Here is a 21294-nt window from a genome sequence, read left to right as displayed (position 1 = left end):
CAATGGCTCTGCCCTTGGAAAAGCTGAGGATTTGCTGACACTCTCATTGGCTTGAGATGCCTAAATTTGTTTTCCCTAGCTAAGCCTAGGTCCTGTGTTTATAAAAAGTGACCCCCTACACACACACTTTATTGCATCTTTGATTCTTTCTACTCTCTCAGCCAAGGCTATGACCTGAAAGCAATTGTTTAACAAACCTACATTTATTAGATGGTAATATCTCCCAACCCTTTTGTTTTGTCACACATCCCTACCCCATCAGCCTTTCCAGTGGCCAATAATCTGTGTTCAAACTAAATTGACAAATTATACTAGAGTACTGGTGGATAGCTTTGCCCCAGAGTAGCACAGATCTGGGTTGAAATTTAGTCCTACTGTTTCTCAGATAAATATCTTGAAGTGGTTTGCCTTTACCTGCAGTGACCTCACTGAAGCAAGGAGATGAGATAGTGCCCGGATCCTGAGTTAGCTCTGCCTCACCTACTTAATAAAAGCTGAATATTTTTATTTAATAACATGAAATCCCTGGGTCTTTGTAAATCCTGGCCATTGTACTTCAGTTAACCTCTGCATCCATGAAAGCTCTGATTTGATTTGACTCATTTACTCAATAGTCAAATATATATGGGTCTGTGCTATAGATCAAAGATAATCTCAGTGCCTAGGGACACACCCATGAATTGAATAGAGAGATAAGAGGCTGGTATTTGTAAAACGTGTATTTCCTGGGAAGATACCTGGAGAGAAACAGTTAACAAAAACAAACAAAACAGATGTAGAGTTGTAATAAGCACTAAGAATGGGGAAAGAAGGAAAAGAAAGAGCTAGAAGATTAAGGAACAGAAAAAAGAAACAAAGACAGAAGGGGGAGAGCCTCTGGGACGCGGGATCGGGTGGGGTGGGAAGGTATCTTGGAGGGTTATGAAGCTTGGGACAAGAATGAAGAAGAACCCTTGCGGGGTGGGGGGGGGGGAGGGGGGAGCCAGCAGGGAAGACCTTGCAGTTCAGGTATTATAGACGGCCAGTGAGCTCTCTGAAACACCGTCTTAACCCTCCTAAGGGAAAGGAGTGATGGGGAGGGACTCACTAAAGAATGGAAGTCAGCAATCAGGGTTCAGAAAAAAGGACAAAATATTACTAACTAGCCCTTTACAGAAAATAAATAAATGCACTGGCCCTGATATGAGGTCCCTCACAGCTCAGACAGTGAACATACTCACAGGTCAGGACACTAGGCAACTCCCTGGAACAAGAGTAACTCACCCCTCCCATGTCCGTGTCCCCAAATGAGATGGCCCAACTGTCTTAGGAGGTCAAAATGCCAATTTTATATAAACAACTCCTTTCCAGGAAGAAAGAACTGAGGAGAGGGGGCCCTTCTTTCTAATATCTTTACACAGTGGGCACCATGTGCCATCAAGGTGTCTTAATGACCAGTCCTGTAGAACATTCTCTCCATGCACATAGCAACTCTGGTAGGTAGGAACTCCGACAGCCTGTGTAGTGAGCTGTGTGCTCAGAGCCACAGAGTGGCCAATGGCCCGCCTGCCCCACTTCTGCCAGCCTCACTTCTCTGCCATGCCTGATTTTTCTGGGGTATCCTGTTCTGCATATGTGCCTGAGGGAAGAGAAGTGTGAACTCCCTGGGGCTGTGGCCTTATCACCTCCGGTTTGGGTAGAGGAGGGGATGGAGAAGAGGCACATTCTAGCAGAGGGTTTCTGTCACCTCGTCCTAGCCACCTGCTGGGGTTCTGGGTAGGTGGGGTATGGCTGTGGACTCGCTATCGTCTGACAGAGCTGGCCCTGGGCTCCTTGGCTCCACTTCTACACTGGTTACAAGGACAGCTGCTGAGCATCGTAGTCTCCCGTTTGCTGACCTCAGAGTTGGCGACAGAGGAAAGCCTGGCCTTGTCTCATACACATCCATTACCTTTGTGGCCTTTGTCATGATGACAAGCTAGGACTAAACTGCTGTCTGTGGACAGAATTATTCTTATCCATGGCCTTGGGAGTCATGGGTTGTGATGGCACCCGTAGAGGACTCAAGGGAGATAAAAGACACCAGACTACCTATCTTTGAGACAGGTGGCAGTGAGGGAAAAGTCTGATAAAGCATCAGAAAGACCAGGTGGTAATTTTCTGACCTGCCCATAGTCAACTGTGTAGCTGTATCATCCTTTTGTTTGTTGAGATACAAGGTTTCTCTGTGTAACCATGGCTGCCCTGAAACACGCTCTGTAGACCGGGCTGGCCTTGAACTCAAGAGATCAGCCTGGCTCTACCTCCCTAGTGCCACCACCCCTGGCCTAGCTGTGTCGTCTTAGGTGAGTTTGTGCTTCAGAGCTGAACTGCCTGCATTCAAATGGCAGTTCCTTCACCCCTGGGTGCTGTGAGTGGTCTTTAGCACGTGCTTAGCTGTTTTGCACATTGGTTCCCTAAGTTCCAGTGGCTCTGGGGTCTGATATCACTGAGACCCAGTTTTATCTCTGTACTGTGAAATGGGACTGGGGAGACCTTGTTCGTCCTGGCTCTATAGTGGCTCCTGTAAAAGCTACGTGTGTGAATATACTTCAGGCAGGCTCTGCAGCAGGCATGTCAGACGCTCAGACGTGCTTTCTCTTGACCTCAAGTGGTCCCCGGCTGTGGCACCTGTTGAGTGGAAATACTTGTCATTAGGTAGATTGACAGCTGCCATTTGAAACCCTGACTGGAGTTCTTCCCACTGGGCAAGTCCTAGGTGGCACTACTCAGCCTGTGTTCAGCCTTTAACACTGGATTAGTGACCTATGCTGTTGGCTCCTTCAAGAAACCACCAAATCTGACAGGCAAGGCGCACCCAGCTGTGGCTGTAATTTTCCTCTTGGAACTTGAGGCTGTCTACTGTTCTCCCAGCCACCAAACTAGGCTGTCCTTGGGGTCTGGGGTGCTGTCTCCCTAAAGGCCCTGAGTGTTCTTTCTCTCCCAGCAGGTTGGCACTGTTTGATGCTTGTAAACCTTATCACCTCATAATTCCATTTCAAAAATGTGTCTGGTGGAAATGCTTAAGTATGAAATCAGTGTTGACAAGCACAGTCATTGCAGGGCTGCAGTGGGGGAAGCTGAGATTAAGCCATGAAGAATCTCGAGGACGCCAGAGCCTGGTCCCGGCTGACTGAGTGCCAGCCCTCTCCTCACTTGACTGTTGCAAAACCTTCCAGGATCCTGCCTTGCCTCTTATGTGTTTCCGTTGGCTTTGTTTTTCCTAAGTTACTTTAGGCTGGACCGTGAGTCACAGGAGAAAGTCATCCCCTCAGGGAGGAGGGAGGAGGTGAAGTGCTCCCCTTCATGGCCAATGAAGAGAGACAAGCTGGGAGTATTCATCATGGTTCTCCAGAGACAGAACAAGTGGAGCATATACAAGACTAGCTGAGGACAGTGTCCCTTCCTCTTTTCTAATGAACACCTTCTGGTGCTAGGCTCATGAGGGACGTATCTCCTGGGAAGTCTGCAGGGGGATGGTGCAGACAGGCTTGAAAAGTCACTCAGATATACCACATCGCAGTACCATAGAGACTGTGTGGACTCCTGGTCTGCTGCCTGCCTCTCTAGGGCAGTAGTGCACACACAGGCTAACATGCTCTGGAACCAGGTGCAAGGACTAAGTTTATGTAGTGTGACCTTGGAATCCAACAACTAGTTAAATACATGATCTGTGCACAGTGGTTAGATGCATGGTCTTTGCACCATGGTTAGATATGTGGTCCATGTACCATGGTTGGATGCACAGTCTCAGGACTAGATGCTTAGGATCACTGTCAGCTCTACTACTCAGCAGCTATAGTTGCAAACCATTGTCAGTATTGGACTGTGTGGTGTGAACATGGGCTTAGCATGGGAAGGTCTTAGCATGCAGTTAACATTTAGCTATTGCTATACTATGGGAACTACTAAGCTACTAAATAAAGAACTACTTTTAATACTTTTAATAAGCTACTAAAAAAGAAAGAAGATTAAATGGACTAATATTTCTGAATTCTGCACCATGAATACATTGTAACTCTGCTTTCCCCACTTGTGGATTCTAACTGACTTTGGGTGTTTTAGCTTTGGCTGTGTCTTACACTGTCTTGGAAACGTGTTTCCCTCATTTCTCCTCAATAAATGTGATATTCTTGTGACATCCCAGTTTGGATCTTGGAAGAACCTATGACTTCTCTCCTACAGGGAGGAAGGGTAGCCAGCCAGGGCCCTGTACTTCCTTAGGAGCCCCTTGCTGATGTCCCTAAACATTGAGCTGCCAACCAGAAGGTTGAAGTTTCAGGAGCTACACAGAAGAAAGGCCATTGACAGGGAGGAAATGATTTAAGTAAAGCAAAGGATGTGGGCTGGAGAGGTGGCTCAGTGGTTAGGAGCACTGACTGTTCTTCTAGAGGTCCTGAGTTCAATTCCCAGCAACCATATGGTGGCTCACATCCATCTGTAATGGGATCCGATGCCCTCCTCTGGTGTGTCTGAAGACAGTGACCATATACTCATATACATAAAAGAAATAAATCCTAAAAAATTAAAAGCAAAGGGCTCAGTTCAATCTCGGCGCCAAAGTTAAACAAACAAAAAACAAAACAAGCAGACATGGTTGTGTGCATTTGTAATCCCTGCATCAGAGAAGTGGGAGAGGAGAATTCCTGGGGTTTACTAGCCAGCTAAGCTAGCCTAACCTGAGTGTCCCACGTCCTAGTGAAAAGATATTGTTTATAAAAAACAAAACCAAACAAAAAAAATGAAAATAAAATAGCCCCTGAAGAACAGTACCTGAAATAGTGGCCTGCATGGGAAGTCATAGATCTAGTCAAGATTAAGTTTGAGGCACATCTGTGTGGATGCACACACACATGTAAAAGATGTTAATTTCAATCTGTATGAAACATACCTTGAAAATATCTAATCAAGAGAAGTGATTTAGAATTTAGAAAGTGTGAGGGGTGAGATGGTTTGGTGATTAAGAGAATTAGATGTTCTTCTAGAGGACCCAGGTTCAATTCCCAGCAGCTACATGTTAGCTTACAACTGTCTATAACTGCTGTTCCAAGGATAAGATGCTCTCTACTGGCTCCACGATCACAGTAACACATGTGAAAAAAATATACAAAACACTCATACACAAAAAATTAAAATTAAATTTAAATTTAAATCTTGAATAAATATTGACATCTGAATTCTTGCCCTGAGGTAATTAAGAAGAAATTAAAGATTCTGCAGTTGAGAGGCACCAAGAAGTAAGACAAATTGCTGAATAGATATATAGATGAATAGATGTGTGGATGGTTAGATGGATGCATGGATGGAGGAATAGGTAGATGGATAAAAGGATTCATGGGTGAAGGAATAGATATGAGTGGATAAATATGGATGGGTGGAAGACTTTACCCATCAGGAACTGGTAAGACAGCTTAGAGGGTAAGATGAATGGATAGATGAGTGCATGGATGGAGGAATAGTTATCTGAATACACGATGCATGGATATGTGGATGTGTGGAAGACTTGGTGAATGGATAGATGAGTGCATGGATGGAGGAATAGTTATCTGAATACACGATGCATGGATATGAGGATGTGTGGAAGACTTGCTGAATGGATAGATGAGTGCATGGATGGAGGAATAGTTATCTGAATACACGATGCATGGATATGAGGATGTGTGGAAGACTTGGTGAATGGATAGATGAGTGCATGGATGGAGGAATAGTTATCTGAATACACGATGCATGGATATGAGGATGTGTGGAAGACTTGGTGAATGGATAGATGAGTGCATGGATGGAGGAATAGTTATCTGAATACACGATGCATGGATATGAGGATGTGTGGAAGACTTGGTGAATGGATAGATGAGTGCATGGATGGAGGAATAGGCATCTGAATACATGATGCATGGATATGTGGATGTGTGGAAGACTTGGTGAATGGATAGATGGATGCTCGGAGAGTAAAATCTAATCGCAGAATCTTTGTGGCAAGTATTTTGAGGTTACCTATGATTCTTAAAAATTTTCTATTTGGAAAATGTTCACATTTTATAAAAAGTACTATAAAGATGTTAGAGTAAAAAGGGACAGCCTGTAATAGGAAAAAAAAAAGCAGATTCCAGAACTGATAAGGTAGCTTAGAGGGTAGAGGTGGTTGATGGCCACCTGGACAGCCTGAGTTCAATCACCAGGACCCACAGAGTGGAAGGAGGAACTGACTCCCAGAAGTTGTCCTCTGACCTACACACACACACACACACACACACACACACACACACATACACACACACACACACACACCATAAATAAAGTATAAGAAATACTTTTTTTTTTATTTTAGGCAGATGCTTAGAATATTTACATACATTTAAAATAATGTAGAAAACCTAACTGTAGGTATCCTATAACAGGTGCCCTTTTTAAGTTAGAAAAATGAGGGACTGTGAAGGGGAAGCAGGTGAGAGGGACGTATGCATGCTGAGGCCATGCACAGAAGAGCCGAGAAGGAGGGGAGGTAGACACTGACGTCAGAAGGAAACTGTATACAAGGTCACAGGGCCTGGAGGTCACAGTGAATTCTTCTAACTTTGAGCTCTGAGAGCCACAGGAGCCGGTGAATAGTGGTTAGCTGGGGGAGGCCATTCATCTCTTCAGAAGGGCTATGGCTGCTGCATAGGGGAGAGGCTAGAAAGGGATGAGGGAGACCAGGCAGGACCCCTGATGCCAGGGCAGGGAGGGGTGTGAGGGACTTGAACAGAGATAAAAACTCGTTAGATCTGGGTGTTCTCGAAGAGAGTCTGAGGTGAGAAAGGATCAGGAAAGAGGTTAAGGGTGTAGCAAGCACGGTCGTGTGCACAGCTGGAGGAGTCCGTAAGTGTTCCTACAACAGCGGTGGGGAGTGGAGGTGAGCAGGTCAGGAGCAGGCTGTAGATCCGTGAGATGCTTGTTAGACCAGCAATGTCAGCACGCCGGTGGGCCATGGTTGCTTCTGGAATCCAGGAGAGTTCAGGGATGTCAGTGCTCGGTGAAGCCTACCAAGGGTGAGCCTGGACCACTGCTCGTTAGAGCCAGGAAGATGAGGACAGCCTAGGTGTCCAGACACCTGTGGGGCAGGGTGGAAATTTCCATTTAAAAGCTGCTGGGAAGGCACTTCTCCAGTTTCTCTCATCTGCCATTGTTCTAGAAGTAAAAGCAGGGTCTCATGCTATTCTATTCCAAACCCACTATAGGCAAAAGGAGAAAGGGAGACCCTACCTGCTCCAGGGCCCTCCAGGTCTGGCTCCTCCAGGGCCCTCCAGGTCTGGCTCCTCCAGGGCCCTCCAGGTCTGGCTCCTCTCCCATACCTACCTGGTTTCAACTTCTCTGTTCCTCTCAGCCCCCAACTCTGGCTCCCCACTGGTCCACAGCCATCCCTGTCTTCCTCAGTCTTGCCATTTCTGCCTCTCTAATTCCCCTAGCTCAGTTCTATCACATTCCTTCTCCTACACGGTCCTTCCTCCACCAGAGTCTCCAATCTGTGCCTTCTCCAACTTCTCTTAACTTTCTTTGTATCTGCTTTCCTTCTCTGCTCCCAGCTGTGCTTTCTCAGCTTCCTGAGGCAAAGGGCATGAGCCCACAACCCTAAGATCCATCTCACAAGTCCTCATACATCTCAGGTGATCAGAAAAGAATTGATGATCTCACTTCTGGTAAACTCTGCCTCTGAGCTTGGTGAGCTTGAGCCTGACCTCTGACACTACAGGTCACATTTTCACCCTTGTTCTATAGCTAGGGACGAGTTACACACTCTTCCCACTGGCTGTGGGCACACCTCATCAGCAGGCAGTGTGGGCCACTCCAGATCTTATTCTAGTCTTAGTGGCACTGTTAGCATTGCTCTTCTCAGCAGGGACACGCACGAGTGCCACCGTTGACGTTCTCTGAGAGCAGGGGCTGGTCTGAGGTAGCACCTGTGCCCTGGCTTCAGGGACCTTGTACTTTAGGTAGGAAGATGCCACGAGGCCTGAATACAGCCATAGGGGCGAGGACTGTGCTTACAATGTCCAGACCAGGGCCAGCTTGAGCGCACTCAAAGGGCTAAGGGAAAGGTGTTTGCAGATGAAACTCCCAGGACCTGGAACCTGTGCTCCCTACTTACACTACTGATGAGAGGAAGAGGAAGGGGGTACTGGGACACTCCAGCCAGTGGGGAGGGAGAGAGGGCAATGGAGTGTTTCTCTTGGAGGAGGTATCTCTTGAGGAGAAACATGCTGATGGGAGGAAGCTAATGAGTTTATTAAGTGGAGTGTAAGAGTTAGTCAGGAGGAGCTGGGTTTGGATGGGATACAAGAGAGAGCCGGGGTTGAGGACAGCATTCTCTTGGTAGAGCATTTGTCTAGGCCGAGGACAGCATTCTCTTGGTAGAGCATTTGTCTAGGCCGAGGACAGCATTCTCTTGGTAGAGCATTTGTCTAGGCCGAGGACAGCATTCTCTTGGTAGAGCATTTGTCTAGGCTGAGGACAGCATTCTCTTGGTAGAGCATTTGTCTAGTGTACACGAAGCCCCGGGTCCAATCCTTAGCACTGTCTAACTGGCTGTGGTGGCACATCTCTGATCCCAGCACTTGGTGGAAATGGAAGCAGAATCTGAAGTTCAAGGTCATCCTTGAACTGTATATCAAATTCCATTCCAGATTGGGCTACATGAAACTGGGGTCGGGGTGGGAGGGCAGAAGTAGTCAGAGAGTTGGATAGGGCAGAGTTCTACTAATCAAATGAGTTTTAGCAGCTTGCCAAAAATGGAGTGTGAAGTGTCTGTGAAAAACCTTCCTTGGCCAGACCTTCCAAGGACTCCTTGGTGGGCACATCTCCCATGAGGTCCCCTCTTTGTTGTTGTGCAAAATGAGGCTATAAATTCCTTCAACCTCCATGAACCACCTTCCTGTAGGCATAAAACAGGTGCCTAGGATTCAAACACTTCGCCCTACAATATGAACAGGTTGGTTTTGCTTGCTGTCATCAGTAACAGCCATGGGCTTCCTGCCTGGACTCAGATAAGTCTCTTGTCCTAACAGCCAGAGGCTGTGAAGCCACCCTTGGTACAGAGGCAGAACTCTGCCCAAGAGAGCCAGCATGCCTGGGTGGCTACTGTTACCAGGGAGACCTAGCAGGCTCCCAGCTGCCATAGAATTGTTGTGCTATTTGACTGGAAACATTGCACTGAGGCACCTGCTGGTGTGGCTTCTCGGGACCTGCACGGGCTCAGGTCCCATCTGGCCTGGGAACATCCACCCTGGGGAGTCACAGGAAGCTTAGCTGGGCATAGCCCTGTCCTCCCCTGCAGAGAGGCCCTGTGAACCCAGGTTGAACTCTGGCTGCATTCATGTGTCCTCAGTGAAGGGAAGGAAGGAAACGGCCTCCCTCCATCCTACCATGAAGTTCCCAATAACTCAGACTTTGTCCTCTCAAGGCAGGCTGTGGAGAGCATAGGCCTAGGTTCGAATTCAAATGTGATGTTTTACTTGTTACACAATCTTGGGAAGAATTTCTTGCCTTCTTTGTCTCCATTTTTTTCACCCCTTCAAAACTGAAGACTGTGTTTATGTCTTCCAAGCTGAGGGGCGGAATGTTTACAAAGGAAACTGTCCTCAGACCCTGCCTTTCACCCTGGTCATACTGCTCACACAAGGAGGCACCTTGTGTGTATATGTGTGTGTGTGTGTGTGTGTGTGTGTGTGTTTACATGTGTGTACATATGTATACACATGTGTGCAGGTATTGCAGGTGTGTGTCCTTATGTGCTCTGAGGGCCAGAGTGTCTTGTGCTAATACTCTGTGCTTTCTTCCTTTGGGTCTCTCACTGGACCTGGAGTCTAACTGGAGTTAGAGCTTACAGTCATCAGGCTCCAGTGAACCTCCTGTCTCTGCCCCGCAGCAGTGCTGAGGTCATGAGTGTGTTCATAGCTACACCAAGATTGTTTTTTTAACATGGGTGCTGAGGATTTGAACTCAGATCCTCATGTGTGCACAGCAAGGGCTCTATCTTATCTACTGAGCCATCTCTGCAGTGCTTGCTTTACTTTTCTATGCCTCCCTTTTTTCACTTCCAAGGTGGGTGTGATGCTAACACTTTCCAAGTGTGATTACAAAGATGAAACACAAGAAGTGGGGGGTGGGGAGGCGGCCAGCAAGTAGGGAGTGCCAGCAGAATGCTCATGAAGTGTGGCACACTTCATTTCAGCCGAGGGCCAAGGCAGTGGTCAGCAGGCAGTGAATGCCAGACCCCCATGGCCACTGTTTCATAGCATCTCATAGCCTTGGCCCACATTGCAACCAAGGAGAAGGGAGGCAGGAAGCAGACAGAACACAGACTGCACACTGTTGAGCCCTGGCCTAACCCTGACTCCACTCGGTGACTCTTGTACTTTCTGTCCTGGGTCCCAGCATCCCCATTTATGGGCTAGGAAGAGGGCTAGTTGGAAGGTGCACTGTGCCATTGAGAAATTAGTAATTGGATTGAGGCAATGACTCAGGGTATGAAGAACTTGCCATGCAATGTAAAAACTGGAGTTCAGATCTTCAGAAGCCACATACATGCCGGCTAGGGGTGGCAGCCCATCTGTGATCTAGGCCCGAGGCAGGAGTCTATAGACCAAGCTGGCCAGCTAGACTCACCTGGACCTTTGAGTTCTGTGCTCACTTGAATAACATAGAGAGTGATTGAGGAAAACTCCAGGTTTCAACTTCACAACGTCAGGCACACCCACCTGTGCACACATGTGTACCCATGCTTATACTTGAGAACATACATACACACCCATGCATGCTATACAAGTACATACATGCAAAAAAGGCAGGTGGAGTTGGAGAGATTGCTGAATGGTTAAGAACACTAGCTGCTCTCACAAAGGATCTGGGTTCAGTTTCCAGCAGCCACATGGTAGGCCACAACTGTCTGTAACTCCAGTTCCAAAAGTTCCAGCATCCTCTTCTGTCCTCCATAGGCACTTGCAGGCAAAGCACTCATATATATATAAGTCATGCTTTCAGGGCTTCTCTGAAGTGCAACAAGAGTTCTGTGTAGCCGCCACTCCCACCCCGAATAGCATTTATGTCTTGGCTAGGTATACTAGCTGTTGTCCCAGGTCCTGATCCTCAATAAATAGTCTGTTTTTCCATGTGGTGTTTGTCTCTTGTTGAGAATGTGCAGGTCTGAACTCTTCTAAGCTTATCTTTACAGTGGATTTCCTGCTAGTGGTAGATCTTCCTGCTCCCCAATGAGCACTACTTCACATGGCCCTGGTGCACAGATAATCCTGCCGTCTGTCCGTGCTGTAGGTGGCCTTGGCAGCCCCCTGCTCCTTCTGTCTGGGTGGGGAGCTGCAAACATTAACCCTGGCTGGCATGCACCCAACATCCCTTTCACAGTCAGAAAGCCAGAACTGAGCTGTGTGGAGTGGGTGGGAAGCTCATTCACCCATCAGCTACGTGTTGGGCCTCCTGTGCGTACCAGGCAGTGGATGCCTTCCAAGCACACAGATAACACAGCGGGCGGGGAAGCTCTTGAGGCCCAGCCAATGATAACATGAGAGCTTTGTTCTGGGGCAGCAGTAAAAAGTGAGCCAGCAGGACCATGGGAGGAAAATGTACACTTAGATCTCATTACAGATGGCTGTGAGCCACCATGTGGTTGCTGGGAATTGAACTCAGGACCTCTGGAAGAGCAGTCAGTGCTCTTAACCACTGAGCCATTTCTCCAGCCCCCAGACTTTTTCTTTTTTTTTTAATTGTGAGGTTAGAATACTTGTTTTAAGGTGCTTGAGAGATGGGGCAGCAGTTATAAGCACATACTGCTCTGTGGAAGAGTGGAGTCAGGAAGGCCTTTGGGCTGTGTGTGTGTGTGTGTGTGTGTGTGTGTGTGTGTGTGTGTGTGTTCAGGGGATGTGGTATGTGTACATGTTTGCTCATGTGTGTATAGGCCAGAAGACAACCTTGAATGTTACTCTTCAGGAGATATTTACCTTGTCTATTGAGATAGGGTTTCTTTCCTACTGGTGGTCGACCTGCCAGCTCCCCAGGGAGCAATGTTCAATCACCCCAGTGCACAGATAATACTGACATCCATGATATAGGTAGCCTTGGCAAACCCCTGCTCCTACTGTCTACGTGGGGATCTGCAAACATTAAGCCTGGCCTGAGACTCTCCATCTTAACTAGGTTGAGGAGTCAGTGAGATCCAGGGATCCCCCTGTCTCCACCTCCCCAGAGCTAGATGATATGTGCACCACCAAACACAGCTTGTTCTTTCTCTGTTTTGTTTTAACATGGGTTCTGTCACTGAGCATAGGTTCTCCTGCTTGTGCAGTGGGCACAGTACTGACTGAGGCTGAGTTTTAACCAAAAGCTCTATTGATTGAAAGGCTGTTCTCAGTGGTAGTTGCTGGCTGGGTCTGGGGAATGGGGAGAGCCCTTTGTCTTTATGTTCAGCCTGCTGAGCCACACCTGTCTGGAGCATCCACTGGCCATGGGCATCCCTGAAAGCCAGGGCTGCTCCTCTGCCCAGACACATGGGCAGCTGTGTGGTACTTGGCCCCTTGTCTGAATACCAAGTCCCATTCTGATCATAACTAGCATAGTCCAAGGGGAACAGTCCTGCCCTGCCTCCACAACCCCCACCAAAAGGCCCTTGTGCCAGCCTGGATTTTCTCCCTTGATATAACTAAGCCCATCGGCATTGGCTTTGATTAAGATTATGGTATGATTGGTATCTCTGAGATTCAGGCCCAAAATATGTAACAGAGCTTAGGATGATGGGAAAGCCAAGCATTTACTGATGGAAACCCAGGTGTCACCAAGAGGACTGGACATTTGAGACCTGGCTAATATTTACACCCTATGTACAGTAGTCCCTGGCTGGAGGAGAGGAGGTTTCCTGCCTTGCCTGGAGACCAGAGATAGGTCAGGCCTGGTGAACAAAAACTGCAGAAGGCCCCTGTCCCCTCCCTGCCCTTCTTCACCCTACATGCTCCAGCTGGCCAAGCCTTGGCTGTGGAGTGACAGCTCACCAACAGGAAACATGCAGTAACTGCAAAGACATGTAACGGGTCCAGACTTTACCCCAAAGCAAACCTCACAAGCGTGGGGTTTGGAGCAGGCTCTGAAATGACCGTCATTGTCTGGCTATGTAGAGCAAGAAGCTGTGTGGAGGGTGAGATAAAGTGTGGATTTGGGTTGAGGAAGCTGGTTGTCTCTAGGCACCTCTGTCCGGAGAGGAAGCCGGTCCCACACCCCAACCCCTCCCCGTTGCACTCTCCAAAGTCTCTGGGGTGAGTCAAATCTCAGCAGTGACTTCATTTCCTCTGTGTGTCTACAAACTCTTCAGATGGTTCCAGCCAGCAAACTATACTGATTGCAATGTGGGAGCTTCTGATATGCTTGATCGAGTCTTCCTCTGGGACCTTGGCAGCCTAGGGGAGTGAGACAGCCAGAGGATGGAGTATTTGTTCAAGAAGGGGGATGTGTTTTTAAGATAACATTTAATCCCAAGTAGAGGAAAGTTTCCAGATGTCTCGGCAGCGTCCAACAGTGAGCGAGGAGCGGGTGATGGTCTCCTCAGTGGTTGCCTAGCTGAACAGTTTCATTTCTTCATAGATACCTACTGCCCCTCCCCGCCCCACCCACCCACACCCACCCACACCCTCACCTGTGAACTCCTGCCTCTGCTGGACTCCTGCCATGCTCTCAGGTCTATGTACAGACGTAGATGTTTGTGTGCTTATCTAGGTTACCATGTGTCCCCCTCTTCTGTCCTAGCAGACCGTGTCCTCCCTGGAAAAGGACATGATCTTCTTCAACATGCAGTGACTTGGCATGGACCTTGTACAAATCCCTGTTTGACTCTTCTTTACCCATGGCCCCACTGCCAACTCATTGAAGGCCTTCAGCATCTGGGTGCAGACCAGCTCTCTGCTTTTCTTCCCCTTCCATTCTCTCTGAATGGGCGCCATCAGCTAAGATGTTTGGTTTTCTTTTTATTTCTACCAAACCAGAAGCAGTACTTCACAGTAGGCTCTGGAGGGAGACCTGACTTCATCCCTTTCTGTCTGACACATTGACCTTGTGGCTTTGTGCCCTGATTTCCCCATTTGGGAAATGGTCAGATGGGTTCTCTTGTATAATTAATAACAGTTCCTGAATTTGAAAAGACAAACATATGAACCTGAGTGGGTGCTCCACAAATGTGGGCTACAGTGGGTCATGATGGTGGTGGTGGTAAAGGTGGTGGTGGTGGTGATAAAGATGTCAAGGATGATGGCTATGACATCAAAAGCCCCTCCTCTGATGTCCCTTGCTGTCTACCATGCACAATTAGCTTTTCCCCTTCTGTGCACAAAACAGAATGAACTATAAGGCATTCTACTTATTTATTTTAAAGTTCAAATTTGCCCCATGGCCTGAGAAGCAGGCACTAGTTTTCAGTAATAAGACTCCAACATTCAGGGTGAGAGAGCTGGCTCAGTGGTTAGGAACACTGGATGTTCTCTGGGAAGATCCAGGTTTAATTCCTAGCACTCTCAAGGGACCTTCCAACCATCTGTAACAATCCAGGGGCTCTGGTGTCCTCTCCTGGCCTCTGTGAGTACCAGGCATGTGCATCTGCAGACATACATGCAGGCAAAGCATATGTATAATATAATTGAAAACTTTGTAGAAAGGAAGGAAGGAAGGAAGGAAGGAAGGAAGGAAGGAAGGAAGGAAGGAAGGAAGAGCTGGGTGGTGGTGGTGGTACACGCCTTTAATCCCAGCACTTGGGAGGCAGAGGCAAGGGGATTTCTGAGTTTGAGGCCAGCCTGGTCTACAGAGTGAGTTCCAGGACAGCTGGAGCTACACAGAGAAACCCTGTCTTGAAAAGCAAGCAAGAAAGGAAGGAAGGGAGGGAGGGAGGGAGGGAGGGAGGGAGGGAGGGAGGGAGGGAGGGAGAGAGAGAGAGAGAGAGAGAGAGAGAGAGAAAGAGAGAAAGAAAGAAAGAAAAAGAAACAAAGAAACAAAGAAACAAAGAAACAAAGAAACAAAGAAAGAAACAAAGAAAGAAAGATACAAAGAAACAAAGAAACAAAGAAAAAGAAGGAAGGATCCAACATTTGCACCAGTGTGTAGCACACTTCCTTTTAGTTACCTTTTTCTCAGACATTTTTTGTTTGTTGAGCCTTACCTAGAGTTTGCAATGTTCCTGCCTGAGTTCTGGGATTGCAATTATGTAATGCTGTGCCTCAGGTTTTTATTTGTTTAAGACTGTGTGCACCACATATGTGCAGTGCCCATAGAGACTAGAAGAGAGTATTGGATTGTCTGGAACTAGAGTTACCCCTGGACCAGTGAGACACCATGTGGGTGCTGGAAATTGAACTTGGGTCCTCTAGAAGAGCAGCCAGTACTTTTAACTGCTGAGTCATCTCCAGACCATTTTTCTTTTAGATAAGGCCTCACTATTTTATTGTACGTAATATAATCAACATACTATAAGGTTCACCATACTAAAGTAGATAACTATCACCACTGCTTGATTCCAGAGCATTCCAAAAGGAAACCATACATCCAATAGCACTAGCTTCCCAATCCTCTCCTCCCTTTAACCTTATCACCACTAATCTTTCTGTCTCTACCATTTGCCTGTCTGGAGTTTAGACGCCCAAACCCACATCAATGCCAGTGAGGTATGGCAGCCCATCTGTATTTCTCGTATTCAGAAGGCAGAGAGTAGGGATCCCCAGAGCAAAAGGAAGATAGCAAGCTAGACTCTGTCAGCAAGCCATGGGGTCCCTTGAATAATGTGGGGAGCAATCAAGAAAGACTCCTGAGATCAACCTTGCATCACACATTCGTACCTGCACTCACACGTACAAACATGTATATGCAGCCAAGATATCACACATAAATCATGGCTTGCTTGTCCGTCAATTCATAGGCTTGTGAGTTGTTTGCAGTTTGGGACTAATGTGAAAACAGTCCTTCCCTTGCTGGTCATGGAGAGGTTTTCAATTCTCCTGAGTGTGGCACCTAGGATTGGGATGGTTAGCTAATACGGTACCTCTATGCTTAACTGTTAAAGGAACTGCTATAACAGACTGGAATCATTTGCACTAGCAATATGTGAGTTTTGAGTATTTCCAGCTCTTGATTCATACATCCCATGAAATTAGGGCCTTTACTAATAATGAGGGAGTAACCATTCACCATGGCTTGGTTTTGCGTTTTTCTGATGGCTAACAGTTTTGGGACCTTTCTATCTACTTTCTGATTCCTAGTATATCTTTATTGGGGGAAAATGCTATTTTAGTTTTTTCTCTAGGTATTTTAATGTATTTTTATTTTAAACTGTCAAGACTTTATACATATTAGATACAAGCATGTTTTCAGAACTTACAAGTTATGTGGCTTGCAAATATTTTCTCCCATTAGTATGCCTGTCTTTTCCCTTTCTTCCTTTCCTTCAGCAGGCTGAGGAAGGGGTAGAGGAGGTGGGAGCTGAGATAGGCTAGTCTGGGCTCACAGACATATACCACCATGATGGTATTCTTTTCACTGCCTTAACTATAATGCCATTTGAAACATCTGGTTTATCTTAAGATTTATTTTTATTTGTATCAGGGGCATCTGTATGAAGATGCCTGATGGGCCAGAAGAGGGTGTCAGCTCCCTGAGCTGGAGTGGTTGTGAGCCACCCAACATGGGCACTGGGAATGAAACTTGGGGCTTCCAGGAGAACAGATTCATCTCTCCAGCCCCAGCACCAAAGTTTTAAATCTTGATGAAGTCCAGTTTGTCAATATTTTCTTTTGTTGCTTGACTTCTGCTTGGCTAGCCTATGGCCACAGGAATGATGTTCCATACACTTTCACAACACAGAAGCACATTCCTCTCTTATTATGTACTTGTTTAGTGGTGCTGAGGATCTGGAGTCTAGGGCCTGCACACACTAGGCTAGCTCCCTACAGCTGAACCGCATCCTTAGCCCAGTATATTTTCCAAAGGGTGATCCTGTTGACCACAGCCCTATGAGGAAAAGCAGCACTTCACAGACCCTTCAGGAAAGGACAATAAGAGGTGGCATACCAGGACTGGGATCAGATTTGGTCTAGCCTTGCCTGTGCATCTTATAGTGCCTTCTCCCAAAATCCCTTTGCATGTTCTCCTTGGCTTTAGACAGTGTCTAGTCTATGATGGGCCTACTGGGTGGGTGAATAGCCGGTCCTGGCAGATGCCCAGTGTGCTGTTGCTGCTGACCTTGGGACATCACTGCCTGGACACTCAATGTCCTCTCCTTTCCCTCCACAGTGTCTCATTGTCGGAGGAGGACCGTGTGGCTTGCGCACTGCCATTGAACTTGCCTACCTGGGAGCCAAAGTGGTTGTCGTGGAGAAGAGGGACACCTTCTCCCGGAACAATGTGTTGCACCTCTGGCCCTTCACGATCCATGACCTGCGGGGCCTGGGGGCCAAGAAGTTCTATGGGAAATTCTGTGCTGGCTCCATCGACCACATCAGTGAGTAGGACTGGCAGGGATGGGGGGGGGGAGTGTCTCACTGTTCATGGACATCTTGCCACATGTAGGAGTCCCAGATGGTCCTTTGACCATGGATGATCCAGACATCCAGACATCCAACTGTCAGGAGTTACCCGGAGGACTGTGTATTAGCTACTTTCTTTAGCTGAGACCAAATTCTTCACAGGGATCAGCTTGAGGAACCATTTGTTTGGACTTGTGATTTGAAAGGATATAGCCCCTCATGGCAGGAAAGTATAAAAGGGAAACAGCTTCGGGGCTGCTAGCTTATATCTGGGCAGATCCAGAAATGGAGAGAGGCCCGGCAGGAAGGCCAGGTTATAAACTTCAAGCTCTCCCTCCTCCTCCTCCTGTAATCCACTTCTTCCAGCTAGGTCACTTCTCCTACAGGCCCTACAGTCTCCTGAAAACGGTACCACTGGCTGGAGAGCAAATGTGGAACACTTGAGCCCATGAATACATCTGTCATTCAGACCAGGATGGTCTGCTTTGTGACTTATTCTGGGCTCTGTTTTAAGTCCCATTGGTCACAGACCCTGGCATGCACTGCTTGCCAAAATACCTGTCTCCAGGGCCTAAGTGCTTAACACAGACTAGATGAAACAATAAACATCTGTTGAGTGAATGAATGAAATACGGAGCCCAGAGGCAAGTAGCAGAGACTGTATGCTCGGGGCGCTCACTAGATTTTGTCAGTAATAAAATATGCTTTAATAGAGTGAGTCACGCTCCCAGGAGGAATTTGAAAGAGAGAATTCACAAAACCTCTAACAGGGCCAGATGCTTGAGACCTCCTTTGCAGAGGCATTTGCGCACTGGCCTGCTAGTCCTGCAGAGCAGGGCAGGTGGTAGATCAGAGGAGTGATGTAATCGGATGTGTAATCTCTGATGGGTCTCTCACCAGTGGTCCTTAGAGCTTTGACAAGAGAGAAGGCAGTGTAATGTGACTCCAGGGAGGCTGGGAACGGAAGTTGGGAACATAGCATCTGAAGATGCTGGCCAGCCTCTGGATGCCTGTGTCGAGCACAGCTCCTGTTCTGCTGCAGATCACTTGTGGAACCTTGAGGCTCTGGGAGAGGCAGCATCCCTCTTCCTCTCAGCTTCACAGGGAAGAGGTCCCCAGCTATTATGCTTATGACAGTCGAACTTGCGAAAGTTGAGCAGATTGTGTGGGGATTTAAGTGTTTGATTTGAGTACAAAGTACATCTCTTTTATCTCCTCCTGACTTGGTTCAAACTCCTTACTTTCTTCAGGCCTCAACTTTAACTCTTTTTTTTTTAAATATTTTTATTTTCTATATTCTTTGTTTACATTCCAAATGATTTCCCCTTTCCCGGATCCCCCCTCCCCATATGTCCCATAAACCTTCTTCTCTCCATCAACTTTAACTCTTATAAAACAGGATTAATTCTGTCTCCTTGAACTGCTAAGGTTATACGGGGTCAGGTTTGTAACATGCTAGCACCGTGTCTATGGTGTAGTAAATGCTAACGTGCTTAGTGTCCAGGGGCATTATAGTAATTGGCTGCCACGTGTGGCCCTCAGACCTAAAAGAACTCCACACTTTTCCACGGGGGTGGAACCATGGACGAGAGGGGAGCCATGTCCACATGAGACCAGAATTGATGGGATGTGGGGTATGGGTAGGACTGGAGAGAGTTATCAGCCGCTAAGGGTGTAATTTATTCAGACACAGAAGAATTTACCAGCAGCAGCCCCAGAGTTTATTCCCACTTTGGGATGAGAAAATTCCAGGAGTTCAACGGAAAGAAATTTGTATTTGCCCAGAAAGCCACAGCATGAGCTGGCAGGATGCTCTGTCCCACCCAGAGGTCTGTCAGCGAGAATGCGGAATGCGGTTTTGAGCACAGTGCTGAGAGGATATGGCCTCTTAAGGATAGCTCTGTGAGAATGGAGGTGGGGGATTCCTAAAGCACTGACTGTGTGCTGGAAGCCAGAAGCCTTGATACTGTGAGGTGTGTCCAAGCCTCCCCTGGAAGAACTGTCTTCCCAGCAGGCTGCAGCCTAGCTTCTGTAAACCCAGACGCCTGGCATCTGTTCAGAGGTAAGCAGTCTCCATCCCTAACTGCCGCCTCGGGTTCAGAATTGCTCAGCAGTTCTTATGTGACCTGTGTAAGGACTCTCCACTCTCACCACTGTTCCAGCCCTAGGGTCTGAGCAGTTGACAGAGGGAGAGAGGTCATTGATCTGCCTGTTACACACTCATTGTCCTTCCTTAGCATCCCAGGACGGAAGCACAGCTAGCCATCCCTTCCAGATCTGGTCCCTCTTGGATTTCTCTCCTTCTCCCCCAGTCCCCACCACCAGTCTTCCTGATCCTCACCCTGGACCCTGCCCTCTATGGAGACCCCATTATTATTCCTTAGCTCAAAGGATTTGTTCTAGAAGAGGAAGTGTGGACTGTGTATCCACTCATACTCCTCCAGTGGTTGTCTACTTCCTTTCTGTCACCACACTAAAGAGATTTTTTTTTTACCCAGAAGCTCCCAGGCCTCCAGGTGTCCTGGTCTCATGTGGCCTCTATTGTCCTTCATCTCCCTAGGGAATCTAATGCTCCCAATGACTCCTCTCGTAGTCCCAGCCTAGGCCCCAACACTCTGTTCACCTGCCTCTTCCCTTAGAGAGCATATGCCCATCTTCCTGTGCCTAAGATGACACCTGCCACATTGTAGGTACTCAATGAATACTAAATACCCAGGCAATACAGAGAAGCCCACAGCAAGTTCAAAGCTCACTGTGTAGGAAAATGCTTGGAGGGACGTCCCTCTGTGCTGAGTGGAGAGGAACAAACAAGCTTGCACCTACTGGAAGCATCTGAGATGGTGAAAAGGCAGAGAGCATTGAGCCCGGTTGGTGGAGAGAGCTCCCTTCCTTCCCCTTCCCACTGGACCGGGTGGGACTTGAGGTATAGGCTTCATCCGTGAGCCTCTCTTTGTGGCTCCTGACTCTCACTAGCTCCTTCTCTTGCTAACTTCATCTCGTCAGATCCAGAGTCTGTCTCAGCAAAGATGTGGGAAAGACTGACAGATCTCTCCAGTAAGAGCACCACAGTGCAGCTAGAGTAGAACTGAAAGGTCGGACAGAACCGTACCCATGGTCCACCATTTGCTTCTGTGTGGCCTTGAGTTATCACTTGACTTTATCAAGTCTCAATAGCTCCTCTATTAAATGAGAATGAGAAGGGTCCCCAAGGGCCTCTGTGTGAGAGCAATGAGAAACCTTAGAGCATCTGGTACAAAATGGCGCTATGCTCTGGGATCTCTGGCCCACACCTACCCGGTGTTTACATACAGACGCTGCTCGCACATTACTCCTCCCCTTTCTTTCCCTCCTCACAGGTATCCGTCAGCTGCAGCTCATCCTGTTCAAGGTGGCCCTGATGCTGGGGGTGGAGATCCATGTGAATGTGGAGTTTGTGAGGGTTCTAGAGCCTCCTGAAGACCAAGAAAATAAAAGTACAGTATGATTTTCTTTCTCTGCCTTGAAGGCAGATATTCCAAACGGGAAGCTACGCCGGTGCCTCTCAGAAGCTATCTCTGCAAGCTATTTTTGCTGGAAGCTGTTTGGCACACTTCCATGAACAAATACTTTACCTTTTTTGACCATTTCTGTGGCTTTGGGCTTATTTTCAGCTCCCAACAAGGGTTGGGGTGATGGTGGAATTATTACCATGCCATGAAGCCTATAATTTGGTTACCCAGTCCCTAGGAAGATGCAACTTTGA

The 21294-nt window shown here is 47.5% G+C and overlaps 1 protein-coding gene across 1 annotated transcript in view; it reads left to right on the top strand.

The window, feature by feature from the left end:
- Nucleotides 1–21294, top strand: part of Mical2 (microtubule associated monooxygenase, calponin and LIM domain containing 2) — a 189494-nt gene that overhangs the window by 63618 nt on the left and 104582 nt on the right. Inside the window, exons 4-5 of the mRNA XM_052201087.1 lie at nucleotides 17320–17527; nucleotides 20909–21025. Of these exons, the coding sequence (XP_052057047.1) occupies nucleotides 17320–17527; nucleotides 20909–21025 (325 nt within the window). The remainder of the gene's footprint in view (nucleotides 1–17319; nucleotides 17528–20908; nucleotides 21026–21294) is intronic.

This window comes from Apodemus sylvaticus, chromosome 1 (assembly GCF_947179515.1).
Source record: "Apodemus sylvaticus chromosome 1, mApoSyl1.1, whole genome shotgun sequence".
NCBI lineage: Eukaryota > Metazoa > Chordata > Mammalia > Rodentia > Muridae > Apodemus > Apodemus sylvaticus.
The sequence above is the reverse complement of the archived record's forward strand: the minus strand, read 5'-3'. Positions and strand labels throughout refer to the sequence as shown.